At 38.7% G+C, this 16062-nt stretch overlaps 1 protein-coding gene across 1 annotated transcript; it reads left to right on the forward strand.

Annotated features, from left to right (window-relative positions):
• The first annotated feature begins 14629 nt into the window (after positions 1 to 14629).
• Positions 14630 to 15711, forward strand: LOC147634171 (uncharacterized). The gene is made up of 2 exons (XM_086804554.1): positions 14630 to 15565; positions 15645 to 15711. The coding sequence occupies exon 1, from the start codon at positions 14919 to 14921 to the stop codon at positions 15420 to 15422; it is 504 nt and encodes a 167-aa protein (XP_086660680.1). The 5' UTR covers positions 14630 to 14918; the 3' UTR covers positions 15423 to 15565; positions 15645 to 15711.
• The last annotated feature ends 351 nt before the right edge of the window (positions 15712 to 16062 follow it).

Raw genomic sequence — 16062 nt, forward strand, 5'->3', positions numbered from 1 at the left:
CTATGCATAAAATCTAAATTGATGAGAATAACTCTTTGAAATAAAAATAAATTTCTTTTTGCATCATTCTATGCATAAAATCAAAATTTGATGAAAGTAACGCTTTTATAAAAAAAATTCTTTTATGCATCTATTTCTGCATAAAAATCAATTTTGATGAAAGTTACACTTTTATAATCAAAATATTCCCAATATGCATCTTTCTATGCATAGAAATTAATTCTAATGAAAATAACACTTTTATTTTTAAAATATTTCTATTATGCATTTTTCTATGCATAGAATAAAAATAACACTATTAGAATACACAAGCGGTGGGGATTACTCTTTTTGAATAATAAAAGATAAAACTTATTTCACAAAATTTAAGAAATTTTTACCATAACCTCCTTTATATGGCTCACCATTTTTCAAATTTTTTCATTCGCAAGTTACTTAGAAATTATCCCAATTGGTTTAAAGCATTCTAAACTAAGGCATAGCATCATTTTTCATTTTAAAGAAAACAAAAATTAGAAAACCATTAAATGGAATAAAGAAAAAGTAGGATTTCTAGCTTACATGAATTTTTGTGAGCTTTCCTTTGGCTTCATGGTTTGAGGGATCTACTCTTGTTTGCAACAAGAGTGGCCACCAATTCTTTTGAAGAGGAAATGGTCAAGAACTAATGAATTATCAATAAATTAACTGTTTTTGGCTCTCGGGAGGAGTAGAGTAACAGTGCATAAAGCACTATTAACCATTTACAAAGGGGGAGGCTTCATTTATAGGAAAAAGTGAGCCTCTAACCCAGCAAACTGATTCTAGAATTTTCCAGATCAGTTTGGTCAATTTTTGACTTTTTTTAGGTTAGTTTAGCTTACTTTTTGGATCTAGTTGAAGCAGGAGAGAGGAGAGATGAAAATAAATCATTATTTGTGAGTTTAAAACTCAACCACACATGTGAAATAGGTGCCTCCTTCATGAGGGGAATTCCCCCACACTGAGGTGTCAAAAATTGTGAGATCCATGTCCCCACCGCACAATGGATTCGGCGTACTAGCAGCGGAAGTAGCACTTCTTGCGCGGGGCAGGGTCCCACACTCGGGGCCTCGTCCACGGATATCTGGACAAGAGACTAATCCGTTGGTTTTTCCAAAACCGAACCCGAAAAAACTTCCCTTACTCGGAAAGCACGGGCGATTCCACCAGGATAACATTTTACTCTAACGTAGTCAAGATCATTACTGATCACGCTGATCCGACTGCACCTATAAAGATACTCGGTCGGATCAAGGAAGAAACTTGCACTTGGATCATTGGGATCAACGCTTTTTTCCCCATCAAGAGGCACAGCCGTTGATTCCTATCCATAGAACAATTACTATCCGGGATTTACTTTATCTATCGTAATAACAGAAATTGAACAGATCCATCAGTCCAGCCTAACCCCATCCAGTCCCATGGGTTAGCCAACCGCCCAACCATTGTAGTGATGGGATCTAATTAAGAATTTGATTAGGTTTTGTCCCGGGTACCAAGGAAAAGAGTTCCAAGGCCCCCTAGCCGGAAGTTCATGCAAACATAAAACTAGTCACACCACTTACACACCCAATATGAAATTGCCTTTTTCTTAGCATCAGCTAACTTTAAAACAATCCTTTAATGAAACCATTATGTCACTGATGACAATCCTCAAAATCTCTGGTTGAATCCTTATTTCCAGTCATTCATTCATCGGTATACTTATGGCATCATTGGCAACTAGAACGCTCACCACCTGTTCACTTAGGGGCCTTTTCCATAGTTCCTAGCTCATAGTAGCCGGCAATATATTCATATAATAGAATGGAATCTCCGTGGAAGATCAGCAAGATCAACCCACAGATCCATATAAAAGAGCCATGGACTCATCCGTTGAGGACCAGCAAGGTCAATCAACCAGATCCATGCCCGGTTTCAAAAAATAATTCTTATTCTTTATTCCAATATCCTCCACGACGCACGTGTGGGTATCTTCGGCGACCCAGAGCCCGAGCACCGTATGGTCAGCACCCTCTAGGATCCTTCGCAGGTGACCTAGCGCTTCACTCATAGGCCGCTTCCTTGGTCCCTCATCCACCGTACTGAAAGCTCGCCATTTAAATCGAACCGAGGCTGGTCAAGACCTCGGCCGACCTTGCTACGCGAGACGTCCTCCATTGACTCTCCGTCAGCAGTTGCAACTTTATCAGTTAGGTCTCCATGACCTTAATCCATAAGACGGTAAAAATGCTTCCCCAGCATTCTTGACATAAAACAGTCATTTACAAACAGTCATCACAAAATACAGTTTCTATATCGAACTCCGTCTTTCCATATTATACCTCCTCAATCCACATTACTTATTCCACATTCCATTCATAAGTACTCATTCTCATCCATTCACTCATATCGACGACCCATTATTTTCCATACCCATTCACATTCATTATTCTTTATACACATCCATGCATACATCCATTTTCACATCCTCATTCATACATCCACATCTACATGCATACATCCATACATACACATCCACATTCACATCCATACATCCACATCCACATCCACATTCACATCCATACATCCACATCCACATTCATACATCCATATCTACATGCATACATCCATACATACACATCCACATTCACATCCATACATCCACATCCACATCCACATTCACATCCATACATCCACATCCACATTCATACATCCACATCTATATGCATACATCCATACATACACATCCACATTCACATCTATACATCCACATCCACATTCACATTCACATCCATACATCCATATCCACATCCATACATCCACACCTATATGCATACATCCATACATACACATCCACATTCACATCCATGCATCCACATCCACATCCACATTCACATCCATGCATCCACATCCACATTCATATATCCACATCTACATGCATACATCCATACATACACATCCCATCCACATTCACATCCATACATCCACATCCACATCTACATGCATACATCCATACATACACATCCACATTCACATCCATGCATCCACATCCACATTCATACATCCATACATACCCATCCACATTCACATCCATACATCCACATTCATGTATCCACATCTACATGCATACATCCATACATACACATCCACATTCACATTCATACATCCACATCCACATCCACATTCATGCATCCACATCTACATGCATACATCCATACATACACATTCACATTCACATCCATACATCCGCATCCACATCCACATTCACATCCATACATCCACATCCACATTCATACATCCACATCTATATGCATACATCCATACATACACATCCACATTCACATCCATGCATCCACATCCACATCCACAATCACATCCACACATCCACATCCACGTTCATACATCCACATCTATATGCATACATCCATACATACACATCCACATTCACATCCATGCATCCACATCCACATTCATACATCCATAAATACCCATCCACATTCACATCCATACATCCACATTCATGCATCCACATCTACATGCATACATCCATACATACACATCCACATCCACATTCATACATCCACATCCACATCCACATTCACATCCATACATCTACATTCTCATTCAATTATCCACGTACGCCTTCACATCTATTCTTTTACATTACATCCATTGTCGCCCTATCACAACCCATATACATCTTATCCCATCACATACACTTCTTACCTCATCCCATACACATCTTATCACATCTTAACTCATCTTATCATATCCTAACTCATCTCATATGCATCTTATCACATCTTATCATTTCCCATATCTATTTATAGAGTACAAGAGAATTCTTATATTTGATATAAGATTTCTTTACGCATCTATTTATGCATAAATTCTGTTTAAGGAGACTAACATTTTCGAATAAAAATCAATCTTTTATGCATCTTCCTATGCATAAATTCATTCTAAATGAGAATGACACTTTGAATTAAAATTCAATCTTTTATGCATCTTCCTATGCATAAATTCAATTTAGATGAGAAAGATACTTTTGAATTAAAAATCAATCTTTTATGCATCTTCCTATGCATAAATTTAATTTAGTAGGAATTACACTTTTAGAATAAAATAATCATCTTTTATGCATACCTCTATGCATGAAATTTAATTATGCTAAAAGTAACACTTTTATAATAAAATAATCATCTTTTATGCATACCTCTATACATGAAATTCAATTATGCTAAAAGTAACACTTTTATAATAAAATAATCATCTTTTATGCATACCTCTATGCATGAAATTTAATTATGCTAAAAGTAACACTTTTATAATAAAATAATCATCTTTTATGCTTACCTCTATGCATGAAATTCAATTATGCTAAAAGTAACACTTTTATAATAAAATAATCATCTTTTATGCTTACCTCTATGCATGAAATTCAATTATGCTAAAAGTAACACTTTTATAATAAAATAATCATCTTTTATGCATACCTCTATGCATGAAATTCAATTATGCTAAAAGTAACACTTTTATAATAAAATAATCATCTTTTATGCATACCTCTATGCATGAAATTCAATTATGCTAAAAGTAAGTCTTTTATAATAAAATATTCATCTTTTATGCGTATCTCTATGCATGAAATTCAATTATGCTAAAAGTAACTCTTTTATAATTAAAAAATAAATTTTCTTTTACTAATTTCTAAAAATTTTGCCATAACCTCCTTTGTATGGCTGACCATTTTTCAATTTTCTACGTCTTTAAAACTAATTAAAAGTACACCCATGTTGAAATTATTCTAGAGTAAACATTTTTTCCACTTAATTGAGATAAACATTATAAAAATTTGACATTAATCACTTAACCATTCACCTAGGATAGAGAATGGTTGGTTTTGTTAGAGAAGAGAGGGGAATGCCTTTTGTAATGAGGCCTAACATTATAGAGAAGACATAAAGCATAAAAACCATTTAAAAACCATTTAAAACCATAAAAATCCATAAAATAATTGAAAGAAAGAAGAATCGCCAACTTACTAATGACTTTGTTAGCTTTCCTTGGCTTGATGGTTTGAGGGTTCAACTCTTGTTTGAACAAGAGTGGCCACCAATCTTTGGAAGAGGGAAATGTCAAGAACTAATGAATTATTAATTAAATTCATAGTTCTTGGCTTGGGTGGAGTAGAGTAACAATGCATTAAACATTGTTGTTTTTCAACAAAGGGGAGGCTTCTATTTATAGGAAAAACTGAGCTCCTAACCAAACAAACTAATTCTAGAATTTTCCAATTCAGTTTGGTCAATTTTTGACCATCTTTAGGTCGGTTGAGCTAACTTTTTGCAACTAGACTTGAATTAGGAGAGAGGAGAGATAAAATATCACATTATTTATGAGTTTAAAACTCATTCAAGCATGTGAAATATGCACATCCTTTAATGGACTCCCCTTCCTTACATATGTGTCAAAATGAAATCATTATACCCAAAATATCTCATATTTTTAATATTGCTCATAGTTTTTTTACTAATAAACCTTGTACATTTTCAACTCTTCATCTTATGTGAGTATTTACTCATTTTTGGATACCCAAAATATCTCATATTTTTAATATTGCTCATAGTTTTTTACTAATAAACCTTGTACATTTTCAACTCTTCATCTTATGTGAGCATTTACGCAATTTTTGGATACCCAAAATATCTCATATTTTTTATATTCCTCATAGTTTCTTACTAATAAACCTTGTACATAGTCAACTCTTCATCTTATGTGAGCATTTACTCATTTTTGGGTATCATCTTTTACAAAATTGGATTTATCTCCTCCCCACACATGGATTGATCTTATTGGTCCATAGGAACCTTAATTGGACCATAATCCAAAAATTTCTGAAAATCTAGACCCTTAGGCTAAGGTCCTTTATACCTATTTCCAATTAATTCCAATTGCACATTGGAAAATTCTTTTTGAATTTCTGTTTTAGGGGAATTCATTTTAATAAGATGAGATATTTTTCTATCTAAAAATATTCAAATTTTGAATATTCTCTCTCTAGAATATTTTCTCTCTCTAGGTTAAAACAGTTAGAAACAAGATCTTTTATATTTCTGAAGAGGGGATTGATTATAGGAGAAGACGCTGAACATTTTGAGAGGCTGGGAAGGAATCTTATAAAAATGCATCATTTCTTCTAAATATCTCTTCTTTTTTAGCTAATAACCTTGTCCTTAGTCAACTCTTCATCTTATGTGAGTATTTACTCATTTTTGGGGGGATTTTCTTTTATTCTTCAGTTTATCTCCTCCCTACATTTGGATTAATCTAATTGGTCCATAGGAACCTTAATTTAAAAAATTTAGAATTTAATATGGACCCTTAGGCTAAGGTCCTTTTTACCTGAGTTCAATTTATTTCAATTGCACATTGAAAATTTCTTTTTTAATATCTGTTTCAGGGGAAACCATTTTCCACACTAGGAGGATTTTTATATCCAAAAATATCTCAATTTTGAATTACCTCCCTCTAGACATTTTCTCTCTCTAGGCTAAAACAAGGTAAAATAGGATCTTTCTTTTATTTTAGAGAGGGGAATAATTATAAGATCAGAAGGGGAGGTTTTTACACCTGCACACCTCAAAAGCCGAAGGGAGGAATCTTACAACTCTGCGACCCTAGTTTCCTTGGGGCCCATAGAAGGAGATGGGCAATCCTTGAGCTGGTGCCCAAACCCCTGACATCCGAAGCACTTGATCTCACTTCGAAGCTCTTCCCTCTGTATTCTTGAAAGAGCCGGAGTTCCTGAGAAAGAGCTTCAAGGGAAAGGTCTTCCTTCATTCGTGAAACTTCGTGACTCCAGATTCTAGTGGGACCTTGGTGTCTCTTTGGAGGCGGAAGGTTGGAAGAACTTTTCGGTGTCTAGAATCTCTTGAAGGATGAGGGAATTGGCTTTGGCACGACTTTAACAACAATGAAGGCTTTGGTGAAGTCCTTCGCCATTCTTACAGCTTCAGCCATGGAAACTAGCTTGGCATTCTTGACGAGGGTGTCTAAAGGTTCGTTCATTCCCTGACAAATAAACGTGGCCATAAGTTGCTCTTCCTCTAGTGGTGGATCAACTTCCTTGACTTTAGTTGGGCCATCGTATGATGTGGACAGCCCATCTTCCTTAACTCTTTTTGCCGTCAGTCAGACCACTTTCCATTCGTCCAATTGTGTAGGTTTTGAAATGGTCTGGTACTGAAAATAAGTCTGGTTTATCCTCATTCTCACTTTTTATTTTAGCCATAACTTTCATGGCCTTTTGCTCAGCTTTTGCCAAAGCTTTCTTTCGTTTTTGGTGCCCATCTTTCGTAAGCTTAGGTGTTTTTGGTTCTTGAAGGATGACTTCCTCTTTATGTTTCCCTTCAAGTGATATCTTAAGTTCAATTATGTTGAAATTAGAGCAATGTGATGAGCTGTGGTGGATCAAATGCTAGAATCAACATCATTAACAAAGTGATTAGCAAATAATTAATATGTAATTAGTGAGTAATTAGCAAATAGCTTAATGTAGGCATGGATAATCAAAAACCAGCAAATTCTCATTAGGCCAATGCCTCAATTTATAGAGTTTACATCCAAGCATCTAATCCCACTGATTTCTCCTTGATTCACTCCACCTCTTTTGCTTGATTCTCTCCACCTCTTCACTTTTCCCAGAATATCTCCTAGAATATCTCCACACTTCCTAAATCTTCTCATGCTAACCTTAATTCTCTCTTGACTGTTGATGTAGAAAATCAAACTGATTGCATTCAAATTGAACTGGCATACGCAGTCCAAAGTACCCTATTTTGGCGCACTTTCCAAGGCTTCAAATTGCAATGTAGTGGTTCAATCAAGTGTGGATAACTTGCATTGACACCTAAACAAGCTCAATGTTACATATCAACACCATCCAAGGTGCGCACATACCAAATTTATCAAATCCCCTTCTCTGTGTAAACCAATAAAAACCAGTAGTAAAAGTGCTCTAATTCCTTTGATTCTTGTCTAAATTTAGAGATCAGGCATTCATTAGCTTAGCATTGATGTCTACTAACTCCATGTAAAAGGAATTACTAGACCAATTGTTTAATTTGAGAGAGTAATTAGCCGATTAATCACCCTCTGTTTCACTAATCATTATAGATAGCCTGTTTAATTAGCTCCAAAATGCATAATTGATTCAACCAATCATATAGCATCCTTCTCAAGTGTGTGTACCACAAAGTTGCTAAGGAGATTTTGTAATTAATCAATCACAAGACTTGAATTTTGGCCTCCACTAGCAAAAAAATGAAAATCTGCTCTGTTTCTTCTAGACAGTCCGGCGCCGCATGCTGTAGAGGAAGATTGAGAGGTTTGTTGTGATATTTGAGAGCATATATAGTTACCCAACACTCCAAGGCATATGCACTATCCACTAATTTTACAAAAAAATTGCTTTAATTTCATCCACAAATGGACCCTTTTTCTTTGTTTTTGTGAAGGCTTCAAACCAGTGATTTTCCACTCACATAAATGCATAAACTTTGCTCCAAATTCAATGTAGGGCTTGCACATGAGTTGCCAATACATTCCCATTTGCTAGATACATGATTCTTTGTTAGATTTGCAACCATTTGCCTCATACATTCACCACACTCAAGCTTCAATGGAGAGCTTGCAAAACATAAATTTCTCTTTGCTCAAATCTGGTGTTGTTTGTGTTTTGCACCTACAATCTCCTCAAGGATGTTTAGTAATCCTTACCCGACAGTAGGTAAAGCTCTCAGATTTAATGGAAATCGGTGTGCTCCAAGCTTCAGAGCTCCAATGGCAAGCTTCACAGCTTTTTCTCCCTCTTCTCTCACTCACTCATAAACCCTAATAGAGAGCACCAGGCTCTGATACCATGATGAAAAACAGGTAGAGGGAGAGGAGACACACACACAGGAGCAAACCCTAATGTATTATCAAACCCTAACCATAGAGGGAAGCCATCTCCCTTCCCACACTATGCATAAAGCCATAATCCATAATCTACAACACACTACATGTGTTGTATCCACACATTGTTAACCCTAGCTAATGTCCACATACTATGACCAGCTGGACGCGGTCATTTATGTCTCACACATGTTACTACATAACATACCAACACATAGTGCAAATGGCACAAGCTGACATCGAGCTTCAATCTCAACATGGCACAATTGCACAACATCAAAAAAAAGGAAATGGAGTCGATGCGAGACTGTGTCTCGGCTATTTAAGCACTTAAATTCAAGGTGGAACTACGGGAAAGGCTAACTAATGATTAGTTATGCCTTGCTTCCAAAGAGGAGTTAGAGACCACCCAAGATGCATGATTATCTAGTATTACCCCGACCGGCTACTCTCGATGCATGTTGTAAACTGGCAATTGAATATGAAGATAATATGCTAGAATTGCCACAACCGAAAGATGTTAGAATTTCTTCGGCAACAATGACTTTGCGTGTTTTGAGTCACCAAGAGATTGGAACTCGGAGAAAGTAAGTCGGAAACATGACTGTGGATGAACTCAGTAATGCAATATTGGAAAAATTAAAGGTAAAGGAGGGAAGAGAAACATCTAGGCATGGGCTTACCCATCTTTACCCCCATAGAGAATTGGTGTGGTGCTCTATGTGCAGATTGAATCACACTACCACCAAATGCCCACAGTTAAGAGCAAGGCCACTACTCTATTGTGCACACTATAAAATTAGGGAATCATGACACCTCCATGTGTAGATATCCAAGGTTCCTAACAGTTGCACACCTGCTGACACCTAGAGCTCCATTGGCCTTATGAGCACCACCTATGCAAATCACTACAGCTCTGCAGGACAACCAAACTCTTCCTATTTACCTAGGGGGATGTTTTGGGTACATGAAAATTCACCTTTGCCGCCACCTATTCTACCATCACAACACAGGCTAAAATCAACCAAGTATTGATTGAGAAGACATCAGAAGTGCGTGAAGTAGAACTCAGTGGTGGAGAGTACTATGAGGAAGCTGTGGAGATCATACTAGAATTCTATGTCCTACAGAATAACGTGCCAGTACTACCTGTGTTTCAAACCATGGTATAGTCGAAGGGTAAAGACATAAACTCAAACTTGAGGAGAGGACCGCTACAATGTTTTGGTTGTAGTGGATTGCATTGAATCGTTGAGTGTCCAAACAAGAATGTGGCTCATACACACCAACCCCTAAAAATTGATTGCTCCACCCAATGACATACCAGTACTTACTTATACTAAATGTGGGGTTGATCATTTGATCAAAGATTGTCCATACCACGCAAGTGGCTCGACTTCCACTTCTAACCAGGCCACCGTCCAACCATTAGTGTGCAGCCTGGAAATATCACACCACTCAATGTTCTGACACGAGCCTAGGCCCAATTGGGGTACAAAGGGAAGAATCAAGCAGATGCAGCCACTTCAAGAACTAAGCTGAGTGAAAAAAGTGGGTAAGGGTGACACTAGGGTCATAATCCAAGATGGATCCAAAGAAGATACAATCGACACCGGATTAACCCAATCAAGAGAAGAAGGGGATCAAGCAGTCAAACAAAAAGAGCCTGACCTAGAGATACAAGGGGAAAGACCATCAACCCCTAAAGGAGTCGATGAATACCTAAATGCTAAAGAGGAGATGATAAGGAAGCTCGAAGAAGTTAGGGCCCTAGTAGAAGAGTGCCAACGACTTCACAAAGCCAATTTAAGGGCTAACTGGGTCGGGGGATACAATGTATTCAAGAAACAAACCAACAAGGGAAAGAGCATTGGATGTACCTACTCCAATTCCAGAAGAGACGGAAGAGGGAACTCAAGTAAACACAATGTCAAATGTTTGAGGAAGATGCACAGGATGAGTCCATCCATTCATTCCCTATAAGGATGGATACAAGACAAGCACATGGAAGGAACCCTCAATTGCCAGAGAACCCAAAGACATAGGTAGCCTTGCGGCTGTACTATCTACTTCTGTGCAAATGCCATTGGGACAACTGCTACACAGTTCACCAACATTATAGGCAGACATAAAGGAATGGGTAGAAGGTAGACTAAGGCCAACTGACACTACAGAGGATGTTTTGTCACCTCTGGCACAAAGAGCCTTAAAACACACAAGGGAAAGAACAACCAGAGTCATTAAAGATACCGGCTAATTAATTGGAGCGTTATTATGAAAGTGACGACACTAATGCTACAATCCCAGTTCATCTAACGGGTACCAGGCACTGGCTATCCTAGATGGTGGGACGGGGGTTAGCATCACCACAAGATGCGAGTGGATGAGATCTGATGAGGATAAATGAGGAAAGATGTGATGAGATGAAAATGATGTGATTGAATGAGAATGGGAATACATATGAAATGGATGTGGATTAAATAATGTGGAACAATGTGGAAAGACGAGAGTTTGTTATAGAAACTGTACTTATGACCTGTTTTTAAAAGACTGTTTTATGTCAAGAATGCTGGGGAAGCATTTTGATCGTCTTGTGAATGAGGTCGTGGAGACCTAACTGATAAAGTTGCAACAACTGACGCAGAGTCAATGGAGGACGTCTCGCGTAGCAAGTTCGCCAAGGTCTTGACCAGCCTCGGTTTGATTTAAATGGTGAGCTTCCGGTACGGTAGATGAGGAACCAAGGAAGCGGCCTATGAGTGAAGCGCTAGGTGACTTACGAAGGATCCATACGGTGCTCGAGCTCTGGGTACCCACACATGCATCGGGGAAGATATTGGGACAAGGAGTAAGAGTTGTTTTTTGAATTCGGGCATGGATCTAGTTGATTGACCTTGGTGGTCCTCAACAGATGAGTCCACTGCTCTTTTATATGGATCTGTTAGTTAATCTTGCTGATCTTTAATAGAGATTCCATATTTATTTTTATAAGTGAATATATCGCCAGGTTTTATGAGATAGGAACTATCAAAAAGGCCCTTGAGTGGACAGGTGGTGAGCCTTCTGGTTGCCAATGATGCCATAGGTACATTGATGAAAGAAAAATTAGAAATTAGGATTCAACCGAACATTTTGGAGGTTTATGATCAGTGATACTATAGTTTCATTAAAAGATTGTTTTAAAGACAGTTGAATCTGTGAAAAAGACAATTTCATATTGGGTGTGTAAGTGGTGTGACTAGTTCTAAGCATGAATATCCGGCTAGGGGGGCTAGGAACTCTTTTCCTTGGTACTTGGGACAAAACCTAACCAAATTCTTAAATGGATCCCATCACTACAGTGGTTGGGCAGTTGGCTAGTCCACGGGATTGGATGGGGTTAGGCTGGACTGATGGATCCCTAAAATGAGACTCAATTCCGTTATGGTACGATAGATAAAGTAAATCCCAGTTAAAAATTGTTCTATGGAAAAGAATCAACGGCTGTGCCTCTCAGTGAGGAAAAAAGCGTTGGTTTCTATGATCCAAGTGCAAATCTTTTCCTTGATCTGGCTATGGAACTTACGGGTTCGGTCAGATCAGTTCAGTTAGTTAAGGCTCTTGCTATGTTAGAGTAAAAATATCTTGGAGGAATCGCCCGTGCTTTCCGGACGAGGGAAGTTTTTTTGAGTTGGAAGAACCGAGGGATTATTCTCTTGTCCGGTTATACATGGGCGAGGCCCCGAGTGAGGGACCTTGCCCCGCACAAGAAGTGCTATTTTTGTTGCTAGCACCCCAGAATTCGTTGCGCGGTGCACTACAAGACCATACATGCGTTGAATACACGCGATAAGTTACGGGCGCGTGTATGGTCGCACATGTATATGAGTAGTATCGGGCGCGTGTATATTGGCATCTAAATTTGCGTGTATTGAAGTTTCAGAAACGCGTCTACCGAGCGTGTATATTGGCATCTAAATTCGCGTGTATACTGGTTTCAAAAACACGTGTATCAGTGCGTGTATATACACGCAATTATACACGCATTGTTACACGCGAGAACTTTATTAAGAAAAACTCCATTCCTTTACAAAATTAAAAACTATTTTCTTTAAACCATCTCATAGTACATTACAGTATATATCATTACACAATCCCACTACATGCATTTACAACAATGAAATATATTCAAAAATAAATCATGAGATGATAATTAAAAGACAACATATCCAATAGAAATGTCATCAATTTAGAACGATACAATGATGGATTGATTAGGGTTCGATCTCATCTTCAATAATATCCATCCTTGCTAAACGATCAACATCAATATCCATTTGATCAATTTGTAAGGCTATGATTAAATTTATTCCACTATCGATATTCTGTCCATTGATAATGGTATCGATGCCCTGATCATCCTCATCAACATCACCATCATCCTCAATGGTAGGGTCATTCTCATGATCATGAGAAATGGCACGCTCATCCTCATTATCATGATCATCTCTTATTTCTTGATCATCGATCACAACATCTTCATTGGCATGTTCGATGTCATCTTCATTGCGGCTTGTTATATCCTCCATATGCTCCATATCAGTGAATGTATTATACATCACTTTGGAACGTGGTGCAATAGGGATGACGTACCACCATTTAATGTCATGCACCATTGGCAGATAGATAACCTACTCAAATACATATACTGCAGTAATTAATTAGCATATCAAAAGTCAAGGGGTACGTGAGCTTAGATATATATGTACATGAAACACATTAGTAAAAAAATGCATACTTGCTCACATTGTTGTGGCAATACGAGCCTATCTTTCTTTGTTTGCCAAAACTTTGTAGAGTCAATAGTTACATAGCCACTTGCATGGCATTTTATCGTTGCATTAGGCCCTTTTTCCACCACGTTCATTTGCCATTTGACATCCAAAACATACACAAAGAAGCGACGAAAGTCAATCCTAAATATGTCTTGGATTGTGCCACAATAATCATCCATTTTTCCATTAGCTCCCTCAAAGCTACTAATGACATCGCAATCTTGTGTATTCCTCTTTTCATCAATTCTTTGCATTAGGACTTGTTTGGGGTCTTCTTGGGCCCTTTTATTTGGACACTTAGTGAAATGCTTAAAATGCTAATCAAGCTTTGACCAAGCTAGTGGCCTAGGCCTGAAAATGCATTTTTTCTTTTCTACAAAAAAGAAAATAGGCCAAAAGGTAATCTAATCATTAGATCTTCTGTCCTTGGGAAGGAATATGGACCTAACTGCCTTTTTGTCTTGTAGTGAAGTACCTTTCACAAAGAATGTTTGAAAATTTTCGTCACTTTGTTCCCTCCCTTTTTGGAGGTGCTGCAGATCCCACTCTCTCTCTACACTCTCTCTCTAAAATGCGTTTAGGGTGTTTTACTTGGGTAAGGGCTTCTTTTTCTCTCTCTAGGAGCCATGGCCTGCAGATCTGGACCTCCTACTCCATCATCCTCTCCACCAGCTCTCATGGAAGAGCTCACCATCCCCTCTTGTGAAGGTACAGATCTACACATCCTTGCAAGCTGAAGCTCTCCATCTCCATCACTAGCAAGCTCTCCATATCTATCATCCTCTCCACCAGCTCTCATGGAAGAGCTCACCATCCCCTCCTGTGAAGGTACAGATCTACACATCCTTGCAAGCTGAAGCTCTCCATCTCCATCACTAGCAAGCTCTCCATATCTATCTCCTCAAGGCCTCCATTTCTCTATATCCATCTGCATCTCCTCCACCTCCATCTCCATCACCATCTCCATCTTCATCTCCTCCATCACCATCCACATTTCCATCCTCCACCTCCATCCTCCATCTCCATCATCTCCATCACCATCCACATTTCCATCTTTGTATCCATCTACATCTCCATCTCCATCACCATCCACATTTCCATCTCTGTATCCATCTACATCTCCATCTCCATTTGCTAGGTACAATGGCTCTACGGGACATCACCAACAAGCAATCAAAGTTTCGCTTGCACGTGGACTTAGACGAGGAGTATGCCACAATGCGAAGTAATCGAACGAAGGGATGTATTCCTGCTGAGGTGCTACGACTTCAAGGTGCAAAAGCCATTGATCTTTGGACTGATGGAAGCATTTATCCCCTTGATCCACAGACTGGTGCACCTCCCCCTTTTCGTAATATCACGCAGGTCGTACGCTTCTTGGGTGATGGTTATAATGGTTTCTTAGGGTACTGTCAGAGGCTCTATTCTTTGTACTTGCAGGAACTCTCAAATCAAAATCACCTCAGGAAGCTTCTAAAATTATGCAAGGCAGAAAAGGAAGAATGTGCATCAACTTTCATGGCCACAAAGGAACATATGCTGGCTCGAGTCAAGGATCTAGAGAAGGAGGATGCAGAGCAGAAGATGAAGCTTGATAAAGGTGTGGAAAGGAGGGATCGAGCTATAGAGAACTATCTCCGTCTTTGAAACTCAACTCGGAACCTTCGCCGACGTGTCGATCATTTCACTCACCTCCCCGTGGGATATAATGCAAGGCAGCGAAAGCGCAAGCCTCTGAGTCTTCTTTCCAAAGATGGGGGGGCTCGCAAGCGACGTGTGCGTCAAACAAGGTAATCACCGCTTCAAAACTAGCATTACATTCCTTTTTCATATAGTTATGTCATTGACTCTGAACTATGTGATGTCCAGGGAATGTGCTAAAGCAATATTAGGTTGTTCCAATACTGAGGAGTCTATCCTTGAGCACATTATTCCAGAGCAGAAAGTAATCAATATGATAACCAATCCAGTAAATGGTGTGTTGCGTGACAGGATTCAAAAGTATTTTCTCAAGGAATTCGAGCAGATTGTCAGTCCCGTTGACATGCTCACTGTGTGCGACACAGCAGGTATCAGTGATAAGGGATACAAGGCTTTGTATACTTGCATCACAGCACGTCTACGAGGCAAAGGAATGACACGATCTATACTTCCAACACCATACAATATAGTTATGGCAAGGAAGTCAGCAAACAACAATATTGCCGACTTGCTAGGCGGCTACAGATGGGTGGATGGTAGCATGCTAATGTCAAATTCAAAAGATTTTGCTTACAACAAGTTTAAC

Source organism: Cibotium barometz, chromosome 11, assembly GCF_041138505.1.
Source record: "Cibotium barometz isolate CiBa-2024 chromosome 11, ASM4113850v1, whole genome shotgun sequence".
In the NCBI taxonomy this organism is placed as follows: domain Eukaryota; kingdom Viridiplantae; phylum Streptophyta; class Polypodiopsida; order Cyatheales; family Cibotiaceae; genus Cibotium; species Cibotium barometz.